At 68.6% G+C, this 26623-nt stretch overlaps 1 protein-coding gene across 1 annotated transcript; it reads left to right on the forward strand.

The window, feature by feature from the left end:
• Positions 1 to 841: 841 nt before the first annotated feature.
• On the forward strand, positions 842 to 26516 carry CELSR2 (cadherin EGF LAG seven-pass G-type receptor 2). Its single transcript, XM_056361711.1, is given in 39 exon segments — positions 842 to 4523; positions 6356 to 6474; positions 6476 to 7001; positions 8618 to 8643; positions 8645 to 8841; positions 9484 to 9599; positions 10359 to 10447; positions 10703 to 10860; positions 11482 to 11645; positions 12237 to 12362; positions 12439 to 12605; positions 13232 to 13366; positions 13368 to 13418; positions 13580 to 13693; positions 14461 to 14635; positions 15124 to 15265; positions 15838 to 15958; positions 16052 to 16105; positions 16107 to 16236; positions 16521 to 16622; positions 17107 to 17201; positions 17277 to 17486; positions 18231 to 18414; positions 18892 to 19035; positions 19638 to 19887; positions 20344 to 20511; positions 21188 to 21314; positions 21728 to 21814; positions 21816 to 21929; positions 22552 to 22726; positions 23344 to 23456; positions 23532 to 23608; positions 23991 to 24117; positions 24800 to 24922; positions 25009 to 25139; positions 25786 to 25826; positions 25829 to 25876; positions 25977 to 26128; positions 26322 to 26516. Coding segments are annotated over 39 exon segments (8757 nt in total). The 5' UTR covers positions 842 to 895; the 3' UTR covers positions 26373 to 26516.
• Positions 26517 to 26623: the final 107 nt, after the last annotated feature.

The raw sequence follows: 26623 nt of genomic DNA on the forward strand, positions 1-26623 counted from the left end.
GGGCGGCCGGCGGGGCCCCCGGGCAGCGCCCCGGTGAGCCGGTCGGGCCGGCCCGCGCCCCGCTCCCCTTTGAAGGGCGCCGGGGCTGGCGGCCAGGGCGGGGACGGGCCCCCGTGAGTCACCGGAGGGTGCCGGGGGGTCCCCGGGCGGCGCCCCCGCGCCCCCGCACCCGTCCGACCCGTTCCGCCGCCGGGGCCCGCCCGGCACCCACACCCCGGCCCGGCGCCGGCTGCCAGCGGGGGTGCGGGGGGGCTGCGCCCACGGCCCCCCGCGGGGACGCGCCCCGCGCCGCCAGTGCTCCCAGTTAATCCCAGTGAACCCCAATGCCGGTGCGGTGGGGACAACCCCGGCTTGCTGTGTTGCGGGGGGGGGGTGGGGGTGGGCTGTGGGACCCCCCCGGCGCGTGCTGGGGTGTCACGGGCTGCAGCAGTGACACGGGGGGGGGATGGGGGGGGGGGGGGCGTGTGCCGCGCGTGCATTCCCTGCGCGCGCCGCTGCGATGCGCGTTCTCTGCGTGTGCAACGCGTGTGCGCGCAGCCTCCATGTGCGCGGTTCGCGGGCGTGCGCCTGCAACCTGCGCGCGGGTGCGTGGCCCGGGCACCCCCCCACCCCCCCCGCGAGTGTGCAGCCACCCCTCCCCCCAAGCCCCCAGCCCCAGCCCCCCCGCGCCGGGGCCGCGCTGCCGCCGGGGCCGGTGCTGGTGCTGGTGCCGGGGCCGGTGCGGGCGGGGCCGGTGCCGCCGGCGGGGCCCGGGGGGGGGCGGCGGCGCCTTTAAGCGCGGCGCAGGTCGGTGCGGCGGGCGGCCCCGCCCCGGCGGGCGCGCGCGGGCGGCGGGAGGGGCGCAGGCGGCGGCGCGGGGCGCAGCGGGCACCGGCGGCAGCGGCCGCACCGCGCCATGGGCGCTCCGCCCGCCCGCGGGGCCGCGCTCCTGCTGCTGCTGCTGCCGCTGCTGCTGCTGCTGCTGCCGCTGCCCGCGCCGGGCCAGCCCCGCCGCCCGCCCCCGGGACCCGCCACCGGCACCGGCACCGGCACCTGCCCGCCCGGCGCGCTCTTGCGGCGGCTGCAGCCCCGCGGTGGCACCGGGGACAGCGGCAGCTCCGGCGGCACCGGGGACAGCGGCGGAGCGGGGCCCGCGCCGAGCACCGGCGCTTCCAGCGGCACCGGGGACAGCGGCGGCGGCGGGCCCTCCCCGGCCGCGGGCGGCTGCGGCGGCGGCGCCTCCAGCCGGGACGGCGGCGGCGGCACCGGGAGCCCCGGGGACACCGGAGGCGGCGGGAGCCCCGGCGGTGCCCAAGGCCATGGAGGCACCGGCGGCACCGGGGACGCTGGAGGCACCGGGAGCACCCGTGTCCCCGTGGACACCAGGTGCGGCGGGGACGCCGGGCGCGCTGGGGACACTGGTGGCACTGACACCCCCATGGACACCGCGAGGACCGGGGACGTGATGAGCAGCGGGGACGCCGGGCATGCCGGGGACACTGGGGACACCAACACCCCCACGGACACCGTGAGCACCAGGGACGTGATGAGCAGCGGGGACGCCGGGCACGCTGGGGACACCGGGGGCACCCAAGTCTCCACAGCCACCAGGGATCCAGGACGCACCGGGGATGCCAGGAAAGTCCCCAGCGATACCAGCAGCACTGGGGGGACAACGGGCACTGGGGACGTTGGGGCCCACCCGACCACGGGGGCCACCGGGAGCCACGTGACCCACAGCCGCTCCCGCCGGCGCCGCAGCCCCAACACGGCACCGCAGTTCCAGCCCTCCAGCTACCAGGCCTCGGTGGGGGAGAACCGGCCGGCGGGGACACCGGTGACACGGGTCACAGCGGTGGACCCCGATGAGGGGGACGCAGGCCAGCTGCGCTACACCATGGCTGCCCTCTTTGACAGCCGCTCTGACGCTCTCTTCGCAATGGACCCCATCACCGGCGCCGTCACCACCGCCACCCCCCTGGACCGTGAGAGCAAGAGCACCCATGTCTTCCGGGTGACAGCGGTGGACCATGGCACGCCCCGGCGCAGTGCCATGGCCACATTGACGGTGACGGTGAGTGACGCCAATGACCACGACCCAGCCTTCGAGCAGGCTGAGTACCGGGAGAGCGTGCGGGAGAACCTGGAGGTGGGCTACGAGGTGCTGACGGTGCGGGCCACCGATGGTGACGCCGGTCCCAACGCCAACGTCCTCTACCGTCTCCTCAATGCTGGTGGCGCCAATGAGGTCTTCGAGATTGACTCCCGCTCAGGTGTTATCCGCACCCGCGGCCCCGTGGACCGTGAGACTGTGGAGGCCTTTGAGCTGTTGGTGGAGGCCACGGATCAGGGCCAGGACCCAGGACCCCGCAGTGCCACGGCCACCGTCCGCATCACCGTGGAGGATGACAACGACAATGCACCACAGTTCAGTGAGAAGCGTTATGTGGCGCAGGTCCCCGAGGATGTGGCACCCAACTCAGCCGTGCTGCGAGTGACAGCCACCGACCGTGACAAAGGCAGCAATGCCCTGGTGCACTACAGCATCGTTAGCGGTAACACCCGTGGCCACTTCTACATCGACGCGCAGACGGGCGCGCTGGACGTGGTCAGCCCCTTGGACTATGAGGTCAGCAAGGAGTTCACCCTACGGATCCGGGCACAGGATGGTGGCCGCCCGCCCCTCTCCAACATCAGCGGTTTGGTCACCATCCAGGTGTTGGATGTCAACGATAACGCCCCCATCTTCGTCAGCACGCCCTTCCAGGCCACCGTGCTGGAGAACGTGCCGGTGGGTTACTCCGTCATCCACGTTCAGGCTATTGATGCCGATTCGGGTGACAACAGCCGGCTGGTCTACACCCTCCTGGAGACTGGCTCCGGCTTCCCTTTTGCCATCAACAACAGCACCGGCTGGATCGTAGTGGCCTCCGAGCTGGACCGGGAGGCGGTGGACTTCTACAGCTTCGGGGTGGAGGCGCAGGACCAGGGTAACCCCCCCATGGCCTCCTCGGCCAGCGTCAGCGTCACCATCCTGGACGTCAATGACAACAGCCCCGAGTTCACACAACGGGAGTATGGCGCCCGCCTGAACGAGGACGCAGCAGTGGGCACCAGCGTCCTCACCGTCTCTGCTGTCGACCGCGATGCCAACAGCGTCATCACCTACCAGATCTCCAGCGGCAACACCCGCAACCGCTTCTCCATCACCAGCCAGAGCGGCGGTGGGCTCATCTCCCTCGCCCTGCCACTGGACTACAAGCTGGAGCGGCAGTACCTGCTCACCATCGCTGCCTCCGATGGCACCCGCCAGGACACGGCCCAGGTGGTCGTCAATGTCACTGATGCCAACACCCACCGACCTGTCTTCCAGAGCTCCCACTACACTGTCAACGTCAACGAGGACCGGCCAGTGGGCACCACGGTGGTGGTCATCAGTGCCACAGATGAGGACACGGGGGAGAACGCCCGTATCACCTACCTGATGGAGGACAGCATCCCCCAGTTCCGCATCGCCGCCGAGACGGGGGCTGTCACCACCCAGATGGAGCTGGACTATGAGGACCAGGTGTCCTACACCCTGGCCATCACAGCACGTGACAATGGCATCCCACAGAAGTCTGACACCACCTACCTGGAGATCCTGGTGAGCGACGTCAATGACAATGCGCCCCAGTTCCTCCGCGACTCCTACCAGGGCTCCGTCTACGAGGATGTGCCCGCCTTCACCAGCGTCCTCCAGGTCTCTGCCACTGACCGCGACTCGGGGCTCAATGGCAGGGTCTTCTACACCTTCCAAGGGGGTGATGATGGGGATGGTGACTTCATCATCGAGTCCACCTCAGGCATCGTCCGCACCTTGCGCCGCCTCGATCGGGAGAATGTGCCACTCTACTCACTGCGGGCATTCGCCGTCGATAAGGGGGTCCCAGCCAAGCGGACACCGGTGGAGATCCAAGTGACGGTGCTGGATGTCAATGACAACCCGCCCGTCTTTGAGCGGGATGAGTTTGACATCTTCGTGGAAGAGAACAGCCCCATTGGGCTGGTGGTGGCCCGGATCACGGCCACTGACCCCGACGAGGGCACCAACGCCCAAATCATGTACCAAATAGTGGAGGGCAACATCCCTGAGGTCTTCCAGCTGGATATTTTCTCTGGCGAGCTCACTGCCTTGGCTGACCTGGACTACGAGTCCAAGGCGGAGTACGTCATGGTGGTCCAAGCCACCTCGGCCCCCCTGGTGAGCCGGGCCACCGTCCACGTCCGCCTCCGTGACGCCAACGACAACAGCCCCCAACTCAAGAACTTTGAGATCCTCTTCAACAACTACATCACCAACCGCTCAGGCAGTTTCCCCGGGGGGGTCATCGGCCGCATCCCGGCCCATGATCCCGATGTCTCCGACAGCCTCACCTATGCCTTCGAGCAGGGGAACGAGCTGAACCTGGTGCTGCTGGACCCCCACAGTGGGGACCTGCGCCTCAGCCCTGCCCTGGACAACAACCGCCCGCTGGAGGCTGTCATGAGGGTCTCTGTCTCAGGTAAGACCCCCATCCTGGGCTGGGGTGGCTTGGGGGGTGGGAGGTAAGGTTTGGCGCTGAGGAAGCCCTTGTGGGTGCCCCCCACCCCCTCTGACTCTTCTGCATAGAGCTGAGGTGTTTTGGGGTCCCACCACATCCTGGCTGCCCCCACCCTCCAGATCTGGGGGGAGGGGGATGGGGATGCTGTGCCCCCCCCTCCCAGACATCCTGGCTGGAGGCAGTTGGGCTTCCCAGCACCCCCTTGTCCTACCCCACCCCCAGTGTCACCCCTGCAGTGTCTGGCGGGGGGGAGGGGGGTACGATACCCCTGTGCATGTTTTTTTTAGGGGGGGCAGTTCAGGACCTTGTAGCAGGAGTCGCAGGGGGTGAGGACCCTGTGTGTGTATTTGGTGGGGGGGTCCTGGCAGCTTGCTGTGGGTGGCTGGGGGGTACAGGACCCGTTGTGTGTGTCTGAGGGGGTGCAGGGCCTGTACGTGTATTGGGGGGGGACAACAGAGCCTGATGTCTGCCTGGGGGGGTGTCCTGATACTGTTATTGTATGTTACGGGGGGCCTGGTGGGTGAATGGGGGGGGGCAGGGTCCAGTGCAGTATTGGGGAGGGGGGGGTGGCACCCCAATGCATGTGTTTCCAGAAGACGCCAATGCTTGTGTCTGGGGGGGGCACAGGGTCTGGGGTGGTGGTGGGGGGATGCGGGCACCCTGGCCTCTCCCCTGGGGGGTCCCCAATCCCATTGCGTCTGGTTGGGGGGGGCACTGGCAGGAAGAGGCCAAGGTGGGGCTGTGCTGGCAGTGCTGGGCCGGGGGGGGGTGGGTGCTGCCGGAGGGGGTCACCCCGGGGTGGGGGAGCAGCTGGCCAGGCAGGAAGGGAGACTGAGTCACGGGCCATGTCGTGCTGTCCCTTGTCCCCAGCCATGTGTCCCACATCACCCCCTGTCCCCCCGTGGGCTGGGGTCCCTGCTCCAGCTGCACAAGCAGGGGGCCCAAGGCACAAAAGGTGGAGGCAGGGAGACCCCATGCCCAGGCTGTGCCCCCCCCCCCCCAGCGTGGGGGCAGCCAGGAGGGGAACAAAGGGTCCGGCCATAGCTGGGCCCCCGCGGCTGCAGCCATGGCAACCCCCCCCTCCGACAGCTACCGGCCACGGGCCACCAGGCAGCCCCGGACACCCGCCACCCCCCCGGCATCACCCCCTTCTCCGCCCCCGCCCCGGCCATCCCTGCGCTCCCTCCGTCCATCTGTCCACCTGCTGCCCGCTCCCCATCTGTCCCGTGTCCCACTGCCCCTCATCCTGGCCAGGAGGAGGAGGAGGAGGAGGAAGGTGGTGCCTCAGTGCCGGCTGAGCCTTTGCTCCCCCACCCCACCCCACAGCACTGCTGGGTCCCCATCCCACTGTCCTCATCCTGTGCTGGCTGAGTGGGATGGGCACCCCATAGCCGGTGCCACCCCATAGCCAGCGCTGTCCCCATCCCATGGTGGCCCAGTGGGACAGGTGCCCCGTAGCCAGTGCCAGACCCATTCCATGGTGGCTGAGTCCCCATCCCAGGTGCCCCGTAACGAGCGTCATCCCCATCCTGCCATCCCCATCTCATGGTGGCTTTGCCCCATAGCCAGACCATCCCCATCCCACTGTCTCCATCCTGCAGTGGCCAGGCACAGTGGGTACCCCCATCACCACCACTGTCCCCATCACGTGGTGGCCACGCGGTGGGTACCCCATCACCACCACTGTCCCCATCCCATGGTGGCCACATGGTGGGTGCCCCATCACCACTGTCCCCATCCTGCGGTGGCTGGTGCTGTCCCTGACCCCCTCTTGTCGCCTCCCCTGCCCACAGATGGGGTCCACAGCGCGACGGCGCAGTGCACGCTGCGGGTGACGGTGATCACGGATGAGATGCTGAGCAACAGCATCACCCTGCGTTTGGCTGACATGTCCCAGGAGCGGTTCCTGTCCCCCCCTGCTCAGCCGCTTCCTGGAGGGGGTGGCGGCCGTCCTGGCCACCCCCCGCCACCGCGTCGTCCTCTTCAACATCCAGACGGACACGGATGTGGGGACAGCCCGGATCCTCAACGTCAGCCTCTCGGTGCTGCTGCCTGCCGCGGGGCACGGCACCCGCTTCTTCTCCTCAGAGGAGCTGCAGGAGCGGCTCTACCTCAACCGCTCGCTGCTGGCCGCCATCTCGGCCCAGCGGGTCCTGCCCTTCGACGACAACATCTGCCTGCGCGAGCCCTGCGAGAACTACATGCGCTGCGTCTCCGTCCTGCAGTTCGACAGCTCGGCGCCCTTCCTGGCTTCTGACACCATCCTCTTCCGCCCCATCCATCCAGTCACCGGCTTGCGCTGCCGCTGCCCGCCAGGCTTCACCGGCGACTACTGCGAGACGGAGATCGACCTCTGTTACTCCAGCCCCTGCGGCAGCAACGGGCGGTGCCGGAGCCGCGAGGGCGGCTACACCTGCGAGTGCCACGAGGATTTCACTGGTTAGAGCCCGGCACCTCCCTCCCTCCGCCGTCCCTGGTGTCACCTTGTCCCAGTACCCTTCAGCCCTCCAGCAGTGATCCTGTCCTCTTGGTGTCCATCCCCGTCAGCCCTTCAGCCGGCTCCCTGTCAGCCCTCCACCCACCCACCCACCCACCCACCCATCCACCCACGCACCCACCCATCCACCCATCCACCCACCCACCCATCCACCCACCCACCCACCCATCCACCCACCCACCCACCCACCCACCCATCCACCCATCCACCCATCCACCCATCCATCCACCCATCCATCCACCCATCCATCCATCCATCCATCCATCCATCCATCCACCCATCCATCCATCCATCCATCCATCCACCCATCCATCCATCCATCCATCCACCCATCCTGTCTTCTTGGTGTCCATCCCCATCAGCCCTTCAGCCGGCTCCCCTTCATCTGCCCCTTCTTGGCTGCGCTCCATCAGCCCTTCATCCAGCTCCTCTTCAGCCCTCCATCCATCTATCCATCCATTCCTCTTGGTGTCCATCTTCATCATCCCTCCGACCAGCTCCTTCTGCCTCTTCCTCAGCTGTCCATCATCCCTTCTTCCTCCTTCCCTTCAGCTCTCCATCCCTCCATCATCCTTCCCCCAACACCCCTTCACCCTCCATCATCACCCCTTCCTCAGCTCTCCATCATCTATCCCCGTCATCCCTTTGGGGTGCCATCAACTGTCCCTTCTAGTGTCCCTCCATCATCCATCCCCATCAGCCTTCATCCCATTCCTCATCAGACTTCCTCATCCAGCCCTTCTGCTGGCCCTGCACCATCCATTGTGGTCAGCCCTTCCTCCAGCTCCTGTTTGGCCCTCCATCATCTGCTCCGTGCTCAGCTGTCCCTCTGTCAGCCATCCCCCACTGGCCGTCCCTCCTCCATCCCTCCTCCGTCCCTTCTCCATCCCCCCTTCCTTCCTTCCTCCATCCCTGCTCCCTCCTTCCTCCCCTTTGTCTCCAGCACCTTTATCTTCCTCCTTTCTTCCATCTCTCCACCTCCCTCCCTCTCTCTCTCCACCCAGCTCCACTCCCTCTGCCCTCTCTCCCTCACCCACCCGCCATCCTGCCATCCCCCTCCATGTCTGGTCCCCTCTCCCTGTCCCTCCACCCCAGTGAGGTCCCCACAGGAGGCTGGGAGGGCACTGGTGGGGGCAGAGCCTTGGGGACCCCTGGGGACCCCCTGTGGTGCTGGGACACCCTGTCCCCACCACAGTGGCCCAGCCATCTGCTCCCCACCATGGCTGGCCTGGTGGGGGACATGCACTGGGAGACTGGTGGCACTGGGGACAGCCCCCACCTGCCCTGGGGATCCTTGGGTCCCCCCAGGCCCCACGGGACACCTGGGGGGGGGGGGGTGCCAGCTGGGTGGGGGAGGGGATGCGGGGAGGGGGAGTATGTCTCAGTTGCCATGGCGATGGGAGGCAGTTGCCATGGTGATGGAGCTGGGGATAAAGCTGCTCTGGAGATGGGGGGGGGGGGGGGAGCGGTGATCCCCACCCCCACCCCCCCAGTTTGGGGGTCCCGGGGGTGGCCGGCACCCTGGTGCGGTGCCAGGTGCCAGCTGGGCCTTGTGCAGGGGAACGCTGCGAGCTGAGCGCCCGGGGGGGGCCGCTGCACCCCGGGGGTCTGCCGCAACGGGGGCACCTGCCTCAACTTGCTGGTGGGGGGGTTCCGCTGCCAGTGCCCCCCCGGGCACTACGAGAAGCCCTTCTGCACCATGAGCACCCGCAGCTTCCCCCCGCGCTCCTTCCTCACCTTCCGCGGCCTCCGCCAGCGCTTCCACTTCACCCTCGCCCTGACGTGAGCCCAGGGGGCATCGAATGGGTTGGGGGTGCTGGGTGCTCCACTAGCATCACATGGTGGGGTGGTGGGTGTCCCATGGGCAGTGCGGTGCAGGGTGCTGGGTTCCCCACTGGCATCACTGGGGTGTGGGGTGGTGGGTGTCCCATGGGCAATGCGGTGTGGGGTGCTGGGTGCCCCACTGGCATCACTGGGATGTGGGGTGGTGGGTTCCCCACCAGCATCACATGGAATGATGGGTTGTGGGGTGGTGGGTGTCCCATGGGCAGTGCGGTATGGGATGATGGGTGCCCCACTGGCATCACCGGGGTGTGGGGTGATGAGTGTCCCATGGGCAATGCGGTGTGGGGTGCTGGGTGCCCTGCTGGCATGAGATGGGGTGCTGGGGTGTGGGGTGCTGGGGTACAGGGTGATGGGTGTGTGGTTGGCATCATGTGGGGCGATAGGGTGGGGGGCAGTGGGTGTCCCATGGGCAGTGGGTTGGGGGGCACCCTGTGAGGGCAGGGTGTGATGGGTGCCAGTGTGTCCCGGCGGGTGCAAGGTGATGGGGTACGGGAGCCGTGGGGTGATGGGGCATGTTTGGGGGGCATGGTAGGGGGCTGGGGGGGTGATGGCAGAGCCTGGCACTTGTCCCCACACCAGGTTTGCCACCAAGGAGCGTGACGGGCTCCTGCTCTACAATGGGCGCTTCAACGAAAAGCACGACTTCGTGGCCCTGGAGATCGTGGGCGAGCAGGTCCAGCTCACCTTCTCGGCAGGTACGGGCACCGCGCCAGCTGCGCCCCGGCACGGCATCCCCGGCATTCCCTCCCGGGCACTGCATCCCGGGCATCGCATCCCGGGCACTGCATCCCGTGCTGTGCTCCCGGGCAGTGCCTGGCACTGCATCCCATGCGTCACATCCCAGGCACTGCGTCCCACGCATCATGTCCCTGGCACTGCATCCCAGGCACGCATCCTGGGAAACGCATCCCTGGTGCTGCACCCCATGCGTCATACCCCTGGCGCTGCATCCTGGGCACTGCCTGGCACTGCATCCTGGGGATAGCATCCCTGGCACTGCATCCCCAGCACACATCCTGGGTAATACATCCCTGGCACTGCATCGTGGGCACTGCCTGGCACAGCATCCCAGGCATCCCATCCCTGGCACTGCATCCCGTGTGTCATACCCCTGGCACTGCATCCTGGGCGCTGCCTGGCACTGCATCCCAGGCATAACATCCCTGGCACTGCATCCCAGGCACTGCCTGGCACTGTGCCCCAGCCATGCATCCTGGGCATCACATCCTGGGCACTGCATCCCACGTGTCACGTCCCTGGCACTCCCTGTCACTGCATCCCATACGCCACGTCCCTGGCGCTGCATCCTGGGCACTGCCTGGCACTGCATCTCCTGCATCCCATCCCTGGCACTCCCCCTGTGGCACTGCAGCCCTGGCACCCCCATCCCTCCGGTTCCCCCCTCCGTGCCCCTCCCCGGGCTGTGCCTGCAGCCCGACCACTGGTGCCTGCAGGTGAGACCACCACCACGGTGTCACCCTTCGTGCCAGGCGGTGTCAGTGATGGGCAGTGGCACCGGGTCCAGCTCCACTACTACAACAAGGTGGGGGCACTGGGGGGGCATGGGGGGGGGGAATGGGGGGGTGGAGGGGAGTGAGGGGGGTGGTTTGCTGGGGACAGAGGAAGAGGGGATGGGGGGGATGGGGGGAGTGGGATAGGGGTTTGGGGGGATGGAGGGTTGGAAGGTGGGGGTTTGGGGGGATGGAAGACAGCAGGGCTGGGGGGAGGAAGGAGGGTGAGGAGTGGGATGAAGGCCACAGGGGGGACACAGGTCCCAGAGCTCAGGCATTGCCCCCAGCCGGTGCTGGGGCGGTCGGGGCTGCCCCAAGGCCCCTCAGAGCAGAAGGTGGCCGTGGTGACAGTGGACGACTGTGACACTGGCATGGCCCTCCGATTCGGCCCCATCCTGGGCAACTACTCCTGCGCTGCCCAGGGCACCCAGTCAGGCAGCAAGAAGTAAGGTGGGGGGGGTCCCTTGGGGTCCCCTGGGGTCCCCATGGGTGTAGGAGGTCCCTTGGGTTCCCCGTGGGTGGAGAAGTCCCTTGGGGTCTCTTGGGCTCCCCATGGGTGCAGGGGTCCCTTGGGGATCCCCATGGGTGAGGAGGTGGGTGGGGGCTCCCTTGGGGTCCTCATGGGTGGTGGAGTCCCTTGGGCTTCCTTGGGGTCCCCATGGGTGGGCTGTCCCTTGGGGATCCGTTGTGGTCACCATGGGTGGGAGGTGGGTGGAGGGTCCCTTGGGGTCCCCATGGGTGGGCTGTCCCTTGGGGATCCGTTGTGGTCACCATGGGTGAGGAGGTGGGTGGGGGCTTGCTTGGGGTCCCCATGGGTGGGATGTCCCTTGGAGATCCCTTGTGGTTGCCATGGATGAGGAGGTGGGTGGAGGGTCCCTTGGGGTCCCCATGTGTGAGGAGGTGAGTGGAGGATCTCTTGGGGTCCCCATGGGTGGGGTGTTCCTTGGGGGTCCCTTGTGGGTGAGGAGGTGGGTGGGGGCTCCCTTGGGGTCCCCTTGGTGGGGAGAGAGTTAGGGGTCCCTTGGGAGTCCCTCGGGATCCCCATGGGTGATGGTGGGTGCTGCAGGTCGCTGGACCTGACGGGGCCGCTGCTGCTGGGCGGCGTGCCCACCCTGCCCGAGAGCTTCCCCATCCGCAGCCGGCAGTTCGTGGGGTGCATGCGGCACCTCCACATCGACCAGCGCCCCATCGACATGGCCGCCTTCATCGCCAACAACGGCACCCTGCCTGGTGGGGGGCACGGGGGGGCAGGGGGGCGCAGGGCTGGGGGAATGGCTGGGGGTGAAGGTGGTGTCAGGGATGTGGGGCTGGATGGGGCTCTGCCCCCTGGGTGGGTCAGGGGTGCTGGGGCTGTGGGGTGGGAAGGGGACCCAAGGGGCACGGGGCTGGGCAGTGCTTGGGGGTCTCTGCCCCACGGCTGTGAAAACATGGGGCTGGCAGGTTGGGGTCAGGGGGGGTGCCAGGGCTGGGTGGGGGTCCAGGCGGGGTGGGGGGCTGCATCCCCTGGGCATGGGGACATGGGGGCAGAGGGTGCCAAGGCTGGAGGGTGGTCAAGGGCACGTGGGGCTGGGGCAGTGCCTGGGGGTCTCTGCACCCTCTGGGGCAGGGGGCTGGGCCATATGGGGCCGGTGGGGTGCCAGGGCTGGCTGGGGGGCTGGGGCTGGCACTGTGCCAGCACCGTGGGGCTGGGGAATGGTCTGGGGGGCTTGGCACCCAGTGCCAGGGGGGGTCTCAGTGCCCCTCCAGGTAAGAGGCCGTGGGGTCCTGGATGATGGGGGGGGAGGATGTGAGCCCCATGCCCCCCCCCGCCCCCCCCCCCAGGTTGTCCTGCCAAGAAGACGCTGTGTGACGCCAGCACGTGCCACAACGGTGGCACCTGTGTGCACGAGTGGGACAGCTTCAGCTGCCGCTGCCCGCTGGGCTTCGGGGGCAAGACCTGCCAGGAAGGTACCGGTGGGCACTGGGTGGGCGCGGGGGGTCCGCGGGGGGGTGGGCAGCCGGCCCACGCCCCATGCCCCCGCAGAGATGGCGAGCCCGCAGCGGTTCCTGGGCAGCAGCCGCATGTCCTGGAGCGGGCTGGCACTGCCCGTCACCGTGCCCTGGCACCTGGCGCTGATGTTCCGCACCCGCCACCCCCGGGGGCTGCTGCTGCGTGCCAGCGCCGGCCCCCGCGCCACCCTCACCCTGCAGGTGTGCGGGGGCTGGTGGGGGGGGGTATCACCCGGGGGGGCTGGCACGGGGGGATGGCACGGGGGTATCACCCAGGGGGGCTGGCATGGGGGGCTGGCATGGGGGTATCACTTGGGGGCTGGCATGGGGGGCTGGCATAGGAGGTATCACCCAGGGGGGCTGGCACGGGGGGCTGGCATGGGGGGATGGCACGGGGGTATCACCCGGGGAGGCTGGCACGGGGGGATGGCATGGGGGGATGGCACGGGGGTATCACCCAGGGGGACTGGCATGGGGGGATGGCATGGGGGGATGGCACGGGGGTATCACCCAGGGGGACTGGCATGGGGGGTATCACCCTGGGGGCAATGCGGGGGGGGTTATTGTCCTTGATGGGGAGTTATTGCCGGGGGGCTGTTTACTTTGGGAGGGGTATTGCCCTGGGGGGGGGTGGCAGTGCCAGGGGGGTGCCACCTTAGGGGGTGTATTGCCCTTTGGGGAGTGTCACCCTGGAGGACAGTGCTGGGGGACAGATTACCCTTGAAGCGGGCTGCCCCTGGGGAGGGGGGGGGTGCCCTGGTGGAGGGTCGCCCTGGGGGCAGCAGCCCCCCCCCCGGGGCACGGGGGCACTGATGTCCCTTTGGCAGCTGAGCGAGGGGCAGGCGGAGGCGGGCGTCTGGCAGGGGGGCTCCCGCCTGGCCTGGCTGCGCCTGCCCCACGCCAAGGTCAACGACGGCGACTGGCACCACCTCCAGCTGGAGCTGCGGGGGGCCCCCGGCCGCCCCCCCCCCCGCCACCCTCCTCCTGCTCGCCCTCGACTACGGCCGCCACCAGGTTGGGACGCTGTGGGGCAGCGGGAAACTGAGGCAGAGGGCGGGCAGCCCACCCTGCTAACCCCATGGGTGCCACCATGGCACCCATGGGTTTCTCTGTGCCTCCCCGTGGGTGCCACCATGGCACCCACGGGTGTCTCTGTGCCCCCCCCGTGCCCACAGGCGGTGGCTGACGTGGCTGGGGAGCTGCAGGGGCTGCGGCTGCGGACGCTGAGCGTGGGGGGGCTGGCGGGGGACGGTGGCACCGTGGAGCAGGGCTTCCGTGGGTGCCTGCAGGTACGGGCGGGCAGGGGGGACCAGGTGCGGGGCAGGGGGCTGTGGGTGCAGGGTGGGCACAGGACAAGGGGGGTGTGGGCACGGGGGTGTGGGCAAAGGGCTGGGGGGTGTGGGCTTGGGGATGTGGCACAGGGCGTGGGGGGGCATGGGAGCGTGGTTAAGGACATGGGGACATGGGCACAGGGACATTGAGTGGGGACAGTGGACAGAGACAGGGGTGCAGGCATAAGGCATGGGGACACAGGACGTCTGGGCACAGGACCATGGGGACACGGGCACGTGGCTGTGGGGGATGGTTAACTGTGCCACGGCATGGGCACAGGGCATGGGGACATCGAGTGGGGACAGGGGGTACATGGGCACAGGGCATGGGGACATGGGACACGCAGCCAATGCAACCCCTTCGCCAAGGTGACGGCCAGCGGCTGCGAAGGTGGGTGACGGTGGCACTGTCACCCTGTGGCACCTTGGGTTGTGGCAACCAGGTGGCACCATCACCCGGTGTCACCCTGGGTGCCAGCAACCAGGTGCTACCATCGCCCTGCTGTCACCCTGTGTCACCTGCTGTCACCCTGAGTGCCAGCAACTGGGTAACCAGTGTCACTCTGCTGCTACCCTGCTGTCACACCCAGGACGTGACCCCGGGCTCTGGGCATGGGGACAGGGACACAGGCGTAACTGCTGCGGGGGGGTATGGGGTGGCACGGGGGAGTCCTGGGTTCCAGTGAGGGAAACTGAGGCACGGTGACAATGCGGCGGCGATGCAGGGCGTGCGCGTGGGCGAGACGGCGGCCAGCGCGGTGGCACTGAGTGTGGCACAGGCGGCGCGAGTGAACGTGGAGGGGGGCTGCGCCCTGCCCGACCCCTGCGACTCGGGGCCCTGCCCCCCCCACAGCTACTGCAGCGACGACTGGGACAGCTTCTCCTGCCGCTGCCACCCTGGTGAGCGCCCGGGGACACCCCCGCACTGCCACCCCCCCGGGTGCTGTCACCCCCAGCACTGCTGCCCTCGGTGTGGTGTCACCCCCCTCCCCAGGCACCACATCTCCCCACCAGTGCTCCCTGGGCGCTGTCAAGCCCGTTGTCGCTGTCCCCAAGGCACTGCCACCCACCTGTCACTGTCACCGTCACCTGGGCACTGCCAATGTCCCAGGGCACTGCCACCCCCTTGTCACACATCCCAGGGCATTGCTGCGCTCCCTGGGCACCGCCACCCTTGTCACTGTCCTCAAGGCACTGCCACCCTCCCTGGGTGCTGCCATCCCCCTGTCACTTGGGTACCACCTCCCTCTCTGGGCAGTGCCACCCCCTGTCACTGTCCCCAGGGCACAGCCACCCCCCCCACCCCCCACCCCCCCGTGACACCACTGTCCTCCCTGGTGACACCTGCTCCCTACAATGTCCCCAACCGTGCCCACCCTTGTGCCCAGGCTACTTTGGTGACAGCTGTGTCAGCGCTTGTGCCCTCAACCCCTGCCAGTCCCCTGCCACCTGTGCCCGCAAGCCGGGCTCGGCACACGGTTACACGTGCGAGTGTCCCCAGGGTCACTTTGGTCCCTACTGTGAGCACAAGTGAGTGGCAGCGATGCACGGGCACACGCGAGTGTGACAGGCACCTGTCATTTGTGTGTGCCCATCCCTCTTGCAGGGTGGGGGTGGGCGTGTGAAGGGACATGGTGGGTGTGTTGAATGGGCAGGGGGGCACATGGAGGGCACGGTGGGTGTGCAAGGGGCACAGCGGGTGTGCAAGGGTCACGGTGGCCGTGCAAGGGACAGAGTGGGCACATGGAGGGCACAGCGGAGGGGGCACAGTGGCTGTGCAAAGGACAGGGTGGGCACAGGGAGGGCACGGTGCCCGTGCAAGGGTCCCAGCAGGCGTGCAGGACTCCTGGTGGTTGTGCAAGCGTGCAGTGGCTGTGTGGCGGGGGGCGGCGGTTGTGCAAGGGCAGGGTGGGCCGGCGGGGCACAGCAGGCGTGCAAGAGCCCTGTAGGGCGTGCAAGGGGTGGGGGGTGGGCACGGTGCTCGTGCCAGAGCCACGCTGGCCGTGCAAGCAGCGGGGTGGCTGTGCGAGGGACGGGCAGCACCAGCCGCGGGGGCTGTGCCGTGCCGTGCCACACCGTGCCGTGCCGTGCCACCCGGGCAGGGAGGCCCAGCCATGCCCGCGGGGGTGGTGGGGCCACCCCACCTGCGGCCCCTGCAGCTGCGATGTCACCAAGGGCTTCGACCCCGACTGCAACAAGACGACGGGCGAGTGTCGCTGCAAGGTGCGTCCCTGTCCCCGTCCCTGCGCCCCGTGCCCCTGGTGGCCCCAGGGGTTGGTGCCACCCCCCTCCCCCACCCTGTGCCACCCCCCCCAGGAGAACCACTACCGGCCTGCGGGCAGCGACACGTGCCTGCTCTGCGACTGCTACCCCCACCGGGTCCCTGTCCCGCCTCTGCGATGCCACCAGCGGGCAGTGCCCCTGCAAGGCTGGTGTCATCGGCCGCCACTGCGACCGCTGCGACAACCCCTTCGCTGAGGTGACCGCCAGCGGCTGCGAAGGTGGGTGACGGTGGCACTGTCACCCTGGATCACCCTGGGTGCTGGCAACCAGGTGGCACCGTCACCCTTTGTCACTCTGGGTGCCACCATCACCCTGCTGTTACCCTGTGTCACTTGCTGTCACCCTGAGTGCTGGCAACTCATGCCATTGTCACCCTGCATCACCTTGTGTCACCTGCTGTCACCCTGGGTGCCAGCAACTGGGTGCCCCTGCCAGCACCCTGCTGTTACCCCTGCCATCATGCTGTGTCACCCTGGCATGACACCCCCGCTTTGCCCTGCAGTCAACTATGACAGCTGTCCCCGTGCCATTGAGGCCAGCATTTGGTGGCCCCGCACCCGGTTCGGACTGCCCGCCGCTGCCCCCTGCCCCAGGGGGTCCATCGGTAGGTGGGGGATGTGGGGACGTGATGGTGGGTGGCACCGTGGTGGCATTATGGGGATGGGGTCAGGGGAGTGACGTTATGGTGGCACTGCTGAGATGGAGGGGACATGACACTGTGGTGGCACTGCTGGGACAGAACTCGCAGGGGTGATGCAATAGTGTCACCACGGGGTTGGGGTCAGGGAGGTGACACCGCGGTGTCGCTGCTGAGATGAGGTGAGACAACGGAGTGGCACTGCTGGGAAAGGGCAGAGGGGTGACATGGTGGTGGCACCACTGAGGTGGAATAGGGGGGTGACATAGCGGTGGCATTGCTGAGATGGGATGGGGGGGTGACATAGCGGTGGCATTGCTGAGATGGGCCAGGGGTTGACGTGGTGGCATTGCTGCATGGAGGTAGGGTGGGGGTGACCTAGCAGCGTCACTGCCGGGCCAGGGCAGGGGGGGTGACACCACGGTGTCACTGCTGGGCCACCGTCCCACAGGCACAGCGGTCCGGCACTGTGACGAGCACAAGGGCTGGCTGCCCCCCAACCTCTTCAACTGCAGCTCCCTGGCCTTCGCCGCCCTGCGGGGCTGGGTGAGTGCCGGGGGGCGGCATGGGGACACCCATGGGTGCCACCGCCGCGTCCCTTCTGACGGTGCCCCCTGGCAGGCGGAGCGGCTGGCGCGGAACGAGTCGGCACTGGACCCGGCGCAATCGCGGCGCGTGGCCCTGCAGCTGCACGATGCCACGCGGCGCACGGGCAGCTACTTTGGCAGCGACCTGCGGCTGGCGTACCGGCTGGCCAGCCGCCTGCTGCAGCACGAGAGCGCCCAGCGCGGCTTCCGCCTCGCCGCCACCCAGGACGTCCACTTCACCGAGGTGGGCACCGCCGGGGGGCTCGGGCAGGGCCGGGCACCAGGGTGGAGGGCGCCCACCTGGGGACAGGGGTGTTGGTGCAGGTACCAAGGCACCAGGGCGATGGGCACCTGCGTGGGGAGGGGGTGCTGGGGCAGGGGCCCCAACACCGGGGTGATGGGCACCCACCCACCTGTCAGGGGCTGTGTTGGTGCAGGAGCTCAGATGCTGGAGTGATGGGCACCCACCTGGGGAGGGGGTGTTGGTACAGGAGCCCAGATGCCGGGGTGATGGGCACCCACGTGGGCACAGGGGGTGTTGGTACAGGAGCCCAGATGCCGGGGGGATGGGCAGCCTTTTGAACAGTGCCAGGGCCCCTCCTCCGTGCCTGAAGCTGCAGGGGAGTGTGGGCTGGCAGAGGCCTGACACCAGGGTGATGGGCACCTTTTGGAATGGGGTGGGTGCTGGGGCAGGGGGTGCCTGGGAGCAGCTGGCAGTGCCAGGGCACCTCCTCCATGCCCCACACCCCAGGGGATCGCTGAGCTGCATGTGGGGTGGGCTCAGTGCCCCCCTTCATAAGCCCAGATGCCAGGGTGATGGGCACCCACTCAACCTGGCGGGTCTACAGCCCACCCAGCGCCAGCTGTCAGTGCCAGGGTACCCCAGCCTTGCAGGGAAGCACAGCAGAGGGAGGGAGGGGAGACCCCTGCCCAGATGCCGGGGTGATGGGCATGCGGCAGCACGGCCCACCCCATCCCGTCCTGGCAGAACCTGCTGCGGGTGGGCAGTGCCCTGCTGGATGCCAGCAACAAGCGGCACTGGGAGCTGATCCAGCAGACAGAGGGCGGCACGGCCTGGCTGCTGAAGCACTTCGAGGACTACGCCAGTGCCCTGGCGCAGAACATGCCCCAGACCTACCTCAGCCCCTTCACCATCATCACCCCCAACATCGGTCAGTGGGGACCTCCGGGGGCAGGGGCACGCGCGTGCCTGGGGCGGGCGTGGTGCTGGGGACGTGGGCATGGGTATGCCTGGGGACACGTGTGCCTGGGGACACGTGTGGCCCCAAGGACATGTGTGTGCACAAGGACATATGTGCTGGGGACATGGGCATGTGTGTGCCAGGGGACACAGGTCTGCGTGTGCCCAGGGAAAACACATGTGCGTTGTGACATGGACATGAACACCACGCCTCCCCTGCTACGTGTGCCTGGCATCAGGGGCACTTGCGTGTGTGTGCACAAGGGATGCTGCCATGCGTGTGCCCGGGGGACACGTGCCCAGGGACCTGCACCGTGGGTGCCAGGGGCCATGGGTGCCACGCACATGGGGTGGTGGAGTCCATGGGTGGTGGGTTCCGTGGGTGCTGGGCACGTGGGGTGCCGGGTCCATGGGTGCCGCAGGGCCCTGGGGTGACACGGTGCCACAGTGGTGTCGGTGGTGCGGCTGGACAAGGGCAGCTTTGCGGGCACCCGGCTGCCACGCTACGAGGCGCTGCGGGGGGAGAAGCCCCCCGACCTGGAGACCACCGTCATCCTGCCTGACAGCGTCTTCCGGCCCCCCGAGGGCAGGCGTGAGTCCAGGGGGTGAATGGGGGGATGGGGGGGCACCCCAGCACATCCACGGGCTGGCAGGGTTGGGGACCCCAGTGTAGCAGTGGGACTGGCAGGTCTGGAGGGACCCTGGCATGGGGCTGGCAAGGTTGGGGACCCCAGGATGGGGCTGGCAGGGTTGGGGACCCCAGTGTGGCAATGGGGCTGGCAAGGCTGGGGGGACCATGGCATGGGGCTGGCAAGATTGGGGACCCCAGGGTGGGGCTGGCAGGGTTGGGGACCCCAGTGTGGCAATGGGGCTGGCAAGGCTGGGGGGACCATGGCATGGGGCTGGCAAGATTGGGGACCCCAGGGTGGGGCTGGCAGGGTTGGGGACCCCAGTGTGGCAATGGGGCTGGCAAGGCTGGGGGGACCATGGCATGGGGCTGGCAAGATTGGGGACCCCAGGGTGGGGCTGGCAGGTTTTGTGGAACACTGGTATGGCTGTGGGACTGGCACAGCTGGGGACCCTGGCATGGGGCTGGCAAGAGTGGGGGCACCCCAGTGTGGCCATGGGGCTGGCAGAGTTGGGGACCCTGGTGCTGGCAGAGCGTCATGCCAGCCCCCTGCGTGCGCACGCCAGACCCCTCCACTGGGCACGGGCAGCCAGCACAGGGCACAGGCAGGCAGGAGGAGGAGGATGATGATGATGAAGAGGCTGCAGAGGAGAAGGAGGAGGAGGAAGAAAAGGAGGAGGAGGAGGTGACCCTGGTGACCCGGCGCAAGCGCCACCCAGCACTGGGTGAGGGCCAGGCCATCGCCAGTGTCATCATCTACCGCACCCTGGCCGGGCTCCTGCCCGAGCAGTACGACACCGACAAGCGCAGCCTCAGGTGCCCATGGGACTGGGGGGGCAGCGGGGGGCCAGGGGCACGGTGGGGGCAGGGGGCGCTGGGAAGGTTCCCATGGGGTGCCAGCACGAGGGAGAGCATCCGTGGGGTGCTGGGAGATGGGGGGACAAGGGGGTCCCCCCAGGATGCCCAGGGTTCCCTGGGGAGGAACTGGGAAGGGTGCCCGTGGGCTGGCAGGATTTGGGGGGGGGGCACAGGAGGGGTGCCTAGGGGATGTCCGAGGGTGGCGGCACAAGGAGCCGGGGCAATGGAGTGCATCTGTGAGGCACTGGGACAATGGGGACAGGGGTGTCCCCAGGGCATCCCCAAGCAAGGGGGTGCTGGGAGATGGGGGGGCTGGGGAGGGCGCCCACGGGGGTGCCAGGGGACAGCAGGGCACCGGCAAGGGTGGCGGGGTGCCCGTGCCTGGGTGGGGACCCTGACCCCACCGCCCCCCAGGGTGCCCAAGCGCCCCATCATCAACACGCCGGTGGTGAGCATCAGCGTGCACGCGGGGGGGGCACAGGCCCCGCGGGCGCTGGCCAAGCCCATCACCCTCCAATTCCGGCTGCTGGAGACCCAGGAGCGCTCCAAGCCCATCTGCGTCTTCTGGAACCACTCCCTGCTGTGAGCCGGGATGGGGACACCCAGGGGGACAGGGGACATGGGGACAGAGTGGGGCGGGAGCCCTGACGGGCAGGGAGGGACAGGTGGCACAAGGTGGGTACCGCTGGGTGGGTGGTGCCAGGATGAGGCTGCCTTGTCCCTGGGTGTCATGGGTGGGTGGCATGGGGATGGCTGTGCCCACCCTGGCAGGTGACACGGGGACAGGGTCACGCCGGGCAGCCCTGCTCTTGGTGGGTGACGTAGGGACAGGGTCATGCTGGGCAGCCCAGACCCTGGTGGGTGACACGGGGATGGGGCTGTGGGTGGCATCCCTGGTATGGGTGGGTGGCATGGGGGCAAGACGTTAGGGTGGCAGCCCTGTCCCTGGTGTCACAGGTGGGTGTCAGGGACAGAGTGCTGGTGGGGGCCCCTGGGTGGGTGGGTGTCTCCGGGTGGGCAGGTGTCCCGGGTGGGTGGGTGTCCCCAGGTGGGTGGGTGTCCCTGGGTTGGTGTCCCGGGTGGGTGGGTGTCCCAGGTGGGCAATGTCCCTGGGTGGGTGTCCCTGGGTCGGTGTCCCAGGTGGGTGTCCCAGGTGGGTGGATGTCCCTGGATGGGTGTCCCTGGGTCGGTGTCCCTGGGTGGGTGGGTGTCCCGGGTGGGTGGCTGTCCCCGGCGGTGGCTGAAGGTGCCGGCGCAGGGCGGGCGGCGCGGGCGGCTGGTCAGCGCGGGGCTGTGAGATCGTCTTCCGCAACCGGAGCCACGTCAGCTGCCAGTGCCACCACCTGACCAGCTTCGCCGTCCTCATGGACATCTCCCGCCGCGAGGTGGGACACGGGGACACGGACGGACGGGAGGGGGACGACAGGGGACCCTGGGGCATGGGGGTGGCTGGGGACATGGGGCACACAGGGGATGGGGTTGGTGTGGGGGGATCGGGCTGGGCAGGTGCCATGCGGTGGGGTGTGTCCTCGGGGGGCATGTCTCAGTGGGGCGTGTCTCAGGGGGCGTGTCTCAGCGGGGTGTGTCCCCGGGGGGCGTGTCTCAGTGGGGTGTGTCTCAGGGGGTGTGCCCCCTGGGGGCATGTCTCAGTGGGGTGTGTCTCCGAGGGGCGTGTCTCAGTTGGGCATGCCCCTGTGGGGTGTGCCCCAGTGGGGCGTGCCCTGGGGGTGTGTCTCCGTGGGGCGTGGCCCCGGGGGCACATGCCCGGCACATGCCAACGGGTGCCCCTGTGCCGCAGAACGGGGAGATCCTGCCACTGGCGGCGCTGACGTACGCCTCGCTGGGCGTGGGGCTGGCGGGGCTGCTGCTGGCCGTGCTGGCGCTGGGGGGGGTTGCGGGGGCTGCGCTCCAACCGCCACAGCATCCGCCGCCACGGTGCCACCGCGCTCCTGCTCGCCCAGCTCGTCTTCCTGCTCGGCATCAACCAGGCCGACCTCCCGGTGCGTGGGGCGCGGCCGGGTGGGGCCAAGGGGGGGTGCCCCACTGCCAAGGCATCGTGGTGGGTGGGGGTCTTGGGGGGCAGGGCCTGGTTGTGGGTGGGGCTTTCAAAGGGGTGGGGCCTCATGGGGGGGGTCTTTTCAAGGGGTGGGGCCCCCCAAAAGGGTGAGGCATCTCTAAGAGGGTGAGGGTGGGGGACCCTAAGGGGGTGGGGGTCCCTGAGGAGGTGGGGGCCCCTAAGGGGGTGGTGGTCCATGGGGTGGGGGACCCTTAGGGGGTGGGGGTCTCTGAGGTGGTGGGGATCCCTAAGGGAGTGGGGGTCCCTGAGGTGGGGGTCCCCAAGAGGGTGGGGGCCCTTAAGGAGGTGGGTTGGGGTGAGGGCATGGCTAATGGGGGAGGAGGGAGCTACAGTGAGGGGTGTGGCTTTCATGGGCGGGGCTGCAGAAGAGGCGGGGCTCCAAGGGGGCAGTGCCTGTGGTTTGCATGGGTGGGGCTCCCGTGGGCGTGATGCGCGTGGCCGCAGAGGGTGGAGCTCCAGGGGCAATGCCCACAGTTTGTGTGGGCGGGACTGCTGTGGGTGTGGTGGGCGGGGCCGTGGGCGTGGCATTGACGTGCGGGGTGCAGCTGGCGTGCACGGTGGTGGCCATCCTGCTGCAGTTCCTCTACATGAGCGCGGTGGGCTGGGCGCTGCTGGAGGGGCTGCACCTCTACCGGCGCCGCAGCGAGCCCCGCCACGTTGACCGCGGGCCCATGCGCTTCTACCACGTCCTGGGCTGGGGGCTGCCCGCCTTCATCACCGGTGAGCACACGGCCCCGCCCACCCCACCGGGCCCCGCCCCTGGCATGCCCACCTCCCCGGTGGTGGCTGCCGCATGGCCACGCCCCCTTCTGGGTTTGGTCCCGCCCCTTGAACCACCTCCCCCGATCAGCTTGGGGAAGTTGGGGCGTCATTTCCATATATAGTCACACCCCCAGCAGCATGACCACACCCCGTATCACAGCTACACCCCATATCACAGCCACTCCCCAGGCACATAGCCACACCCCATGTCATAGCCACGCCCTGTCTTAGCCACGCCCTGTGTCATAGCCATGCCCCAAGCACTTAGCCATGCCCCATATCACAACCACACCCCAAGAACATAGCCACGCCGCATGCCATAGCCACGCCCCATATCACAGCCACACCCCAAGCACATAACCACGCCCCATGCCATAGCCACACCCCATATCACAGCCACACCACAAGCACATAGCCACACCCCATGTCATAGCCACAGCCCATAGAGCCACTCCCCCAGTGCAATAGCCACGCCCCCTAGCATGACCACGCCCCCTAGCGTATAGCCCCACCCTGCCTCACCGACACGCCCTGCCCCACCGTGGCCCTGCCCCTGAGGCTGCCTGTGCCGGCAGGGCTGGCGGTGGGGCTGGACCCCGAGGGCTACGGCAACCCCGACTTCTGCTGGCTCTCCATCCACGACAGCCTGGTCTGGAGCCTGGCGGGGCCCATCGCCTGCGCCGTGGCCGTGCGTATGGGGCTGGGGGGGCTGGGGCCACCCCTGGGTGCCCCCCGCCACCTGCTCACCCCGCTGCCTCTGCAGGTCAGCATCTTCTTCCTCGTGCTGGCGGCCAGGGCCACCTGCACCACCCCGCAGGGCTTCGAGAAGAAGGGCACGGCGTGAGTCACCCAGGCGCTGGGGCATCCATGGGTGGCGGCAGGGCACGGGGGGCTGGGGCACCCATGGGAGGCGGTGGGGCACGGGGGGCTGGGGCACCCATGGGTGGGAGGGGGGCATGGGGAGCATGGGTGCCTCTAGCTGGCGGGGGGGGTGTTGGGTGCTGAGGTTCCTGTGGGTGGGAGGGGGGCACGGGGTGCTGGGGCAGCCGTGGGAGGTGAAGCGCAGGGAGCTGGGGCACCCATGGGTGGCAGGGCAGATGGGGGGCCCGTGGCAGGGAGGCGGCCTCAGTGCCTGTGGGGGACCAGAACCAGCAGTGCGGGCAGAGCTGCGGGCAGGGCTGCGGGCAGGGCTGCGGGCAGGGGCTGACAGCGGTGCCCCCAGCTCCGGCCTGCAGACAGCGGTGGTGGTGCTGGCGCTGCCCAGCCTGGCCTGGCTCCTGGCCCTGCTCTCCGTCAACAGCGACGCTCTCCTCTTCCACTACCTCTTTGCCATCTCCAACTGCCTCCAGGTGACCAGGGTCGCCCCCCCCGCCCCGCACCCACACCCCCCCCTACACCCTCTGCACAGGTTTTGCCCCCCCAGTACCCCCCATGCTTCCCCATACCCTCTATACCTCCCCATGCCCCTATACCCTCCTGCAGCCCCTGTATCCTTTGCATCCCCCTGTCCCCTATACCTCCCCCTGACCCCTATATCTCCCTGTGCCCCTACACCCCCCCTACACCTTCTTTAACCCATCCCTTTCTGGGTCCACCCCACCCCTGTGCTCCCCATAGCTCCCTATAGCACCCTGAGCCCCCAGTACCTCCATCCCCCATACCAGTGTCACCCTACACCTCCCCACATCCTGATGTGTCTCCACACCCCTATACTCCTATACCCCTGCCCCTATAGCTGCCCGGCTGGGGACACCCGTGGGGCCACAGGGTGGGGGGTGATGGGAACAGGGGGCACCCCAGCAATGAGACCTGCTTTTGGGGGCTGCCCGGGGGGTACCAGAGGTCCTCACCTATTTTGGGAGGGCACCCAGTGGGCACAGAGGGTCCCTTGCTTGGGGTGTCAGTGGGGGGCACCCTGTGGGTATGGGGGACCCTCAGCCTGCCTGGGGTGCCAGTGGGGTCCCTCACAGTGTGCAGATGGGGGCTGGCCAGCCACCACCCATGCCCACGTGTCCCCCCTCTGCACCCCAGGGCCCCCTCATCTTCCTCTTCTGCGTGGTGCTGAGCAAGGAGGTGCGGAGGAGCCTGCGGCTCAGCTGCACCCGCAGGCGCAGCCCCGACCCCGCGCTGGCCACCAAATCCACCCTGACCTCCGTGAGTGCCGGAGGGGCTGGGGGGGTGGGGGACAAGGGGGACAAGGGACACCCGCCATGGCTGTGATGTCCCCATCCCCCTGGCAGGCCTATGGCTGTGACAGCACCTACGTGGCGGGGCGGCTGTACCCGGCACCCACCGGCGGCTCCACCGGCTCCCTGCACAGCACCGCACGCTCCGGCAAGAGCCACCACAGCTACATCCCCTTCGTGCGCCGGTACCGCGCCTGGGACGGTGACATCTGCAGCGTGGCGGGGTGGCATGGCCACACCATGGCAGGGTGGCATGATGCTGGGGGTGGCATGTTGGTGGGTTGGTGGGATGACGGGTTGGTGGGATGGTGATGGTTGGTGGGATGGTGGCTTGGTGGCATGGTGGCTTGGTAGGATGGTGATGGCTTGGTGGGATGGTGGCTTGGTGGCATGGCAGCACAGTGGCAGGGTGGCATGATGCTGGGGTGGCAGGATGGCAGGGTGATGGGTTTGTGGGGTGGCACAGTGGCGAAGTGATGGGTTGGTGGCATGGCAGCATGGTGGCAGCGTGGTGGGATGGCTGGAGTGGCATAGTGGCAGGGTGGCATGGTTCTGGGGTGGCAGGGTGATGGGTTGTCGGGGTGGGAGGGTGGTGGGGTGATGTGCTGGGTGGCGGGGGGTGGCAGGGTGATGTGGTGGGGTGATGTGCTGGGTGGCAGGGTGATGGGTTGGGGTGGTGGCGTGGCAGCACACGGGGGTGGGCAGGGTGATGGGATGGTGGGGCAGTGAGGTGATGGGGTGGGTGGTGGGACGCTGATGGGTGGCAGGGTGGCAGCGTGGCCGGGGAGGGATGGCAGGCACCCATGGGTGCGGGTCTCTGCTCTCTGGCAGGGAGGACTCGGGGCTGGCAGGCAGCCCAGGGGCAGCAGGCACTGGCCGAGCCGGGGGGGGCTCTTCCTCGACACCCAGGACCAGCCCGAGGGTAGGGCCACCACGCGTGCAACAAGTGCACCCGGCCTCGGCCCAGAGCTGGGGGGGGACGACACCCTGGGCACCCCCTGACCTGCGTGTCCCCCTGGTAGAGCACGACACAGACTCGGACAGTGACCTGTCGCTGGAGGATGACCGGAGTGGCTCCTACGGCTCCACGCACTCCTCCGAGAGCGAGGACGAGGGTGTCCCCCCAGGCTGGGACACCCTGCCCGGGGCCCCCCCCTGGCCCCCCCTGCCTCCGGTAATGCCAGCGTAGGGGACACCCAGTGGGGATGGGGTCCCTCAGCCTGTCCAGCGTGCTGATGGGGGGCACCCAGTGGGGATGGGGGTCTCTCACCCAGTCTGGGGCACCAGTGGGGGTCACCCAATGGATTTGGGGGGGTCCCTCAAGCTGTGTGGGGTGCTGATGGAGGGGTCTGCCCCCTTGCCCGCAGGTGACAGCCTGGTGGCCCCGGGGCAGCCATACTGGCCAGGGGAATTCGTGACAACAGCCAGCGAGGAGCGAGGGGCACGGGGGCAGCGAGACCCTGCGGGTGGAGCCGGCGGGGGGGCGAGGGACCCCTCCGGGGGTGAACCCCCCCGCCTCAACGGCGAGGCACTCCCCCAGGGACCCCCTGCTGCTGCCCCTGCCCCACCCCCCACAAAGGTACGGGACGCCCCGCACCCAAGAGGGTGTTATAGGGTGGGTGGGGGGCACCTCAAGGCTGGGAACTCCGCCCCCTCCCCCCCCCCCCAA

Source organism: Falco biarmicus, chromosome 16, assembly GCF_023638135.1.
Source record: "Falco biarmicus isolate bFalBia1 chromosome 16, bFalBia1.pri, whole genome shotgun sequence".
Classification (NCBI taxonomy): domain Eukaryota; kingdom Metazoa; phylum Chordata; class Aves; order Falconiformes; family Falconidae; genus Falco; species Falco biarmicus.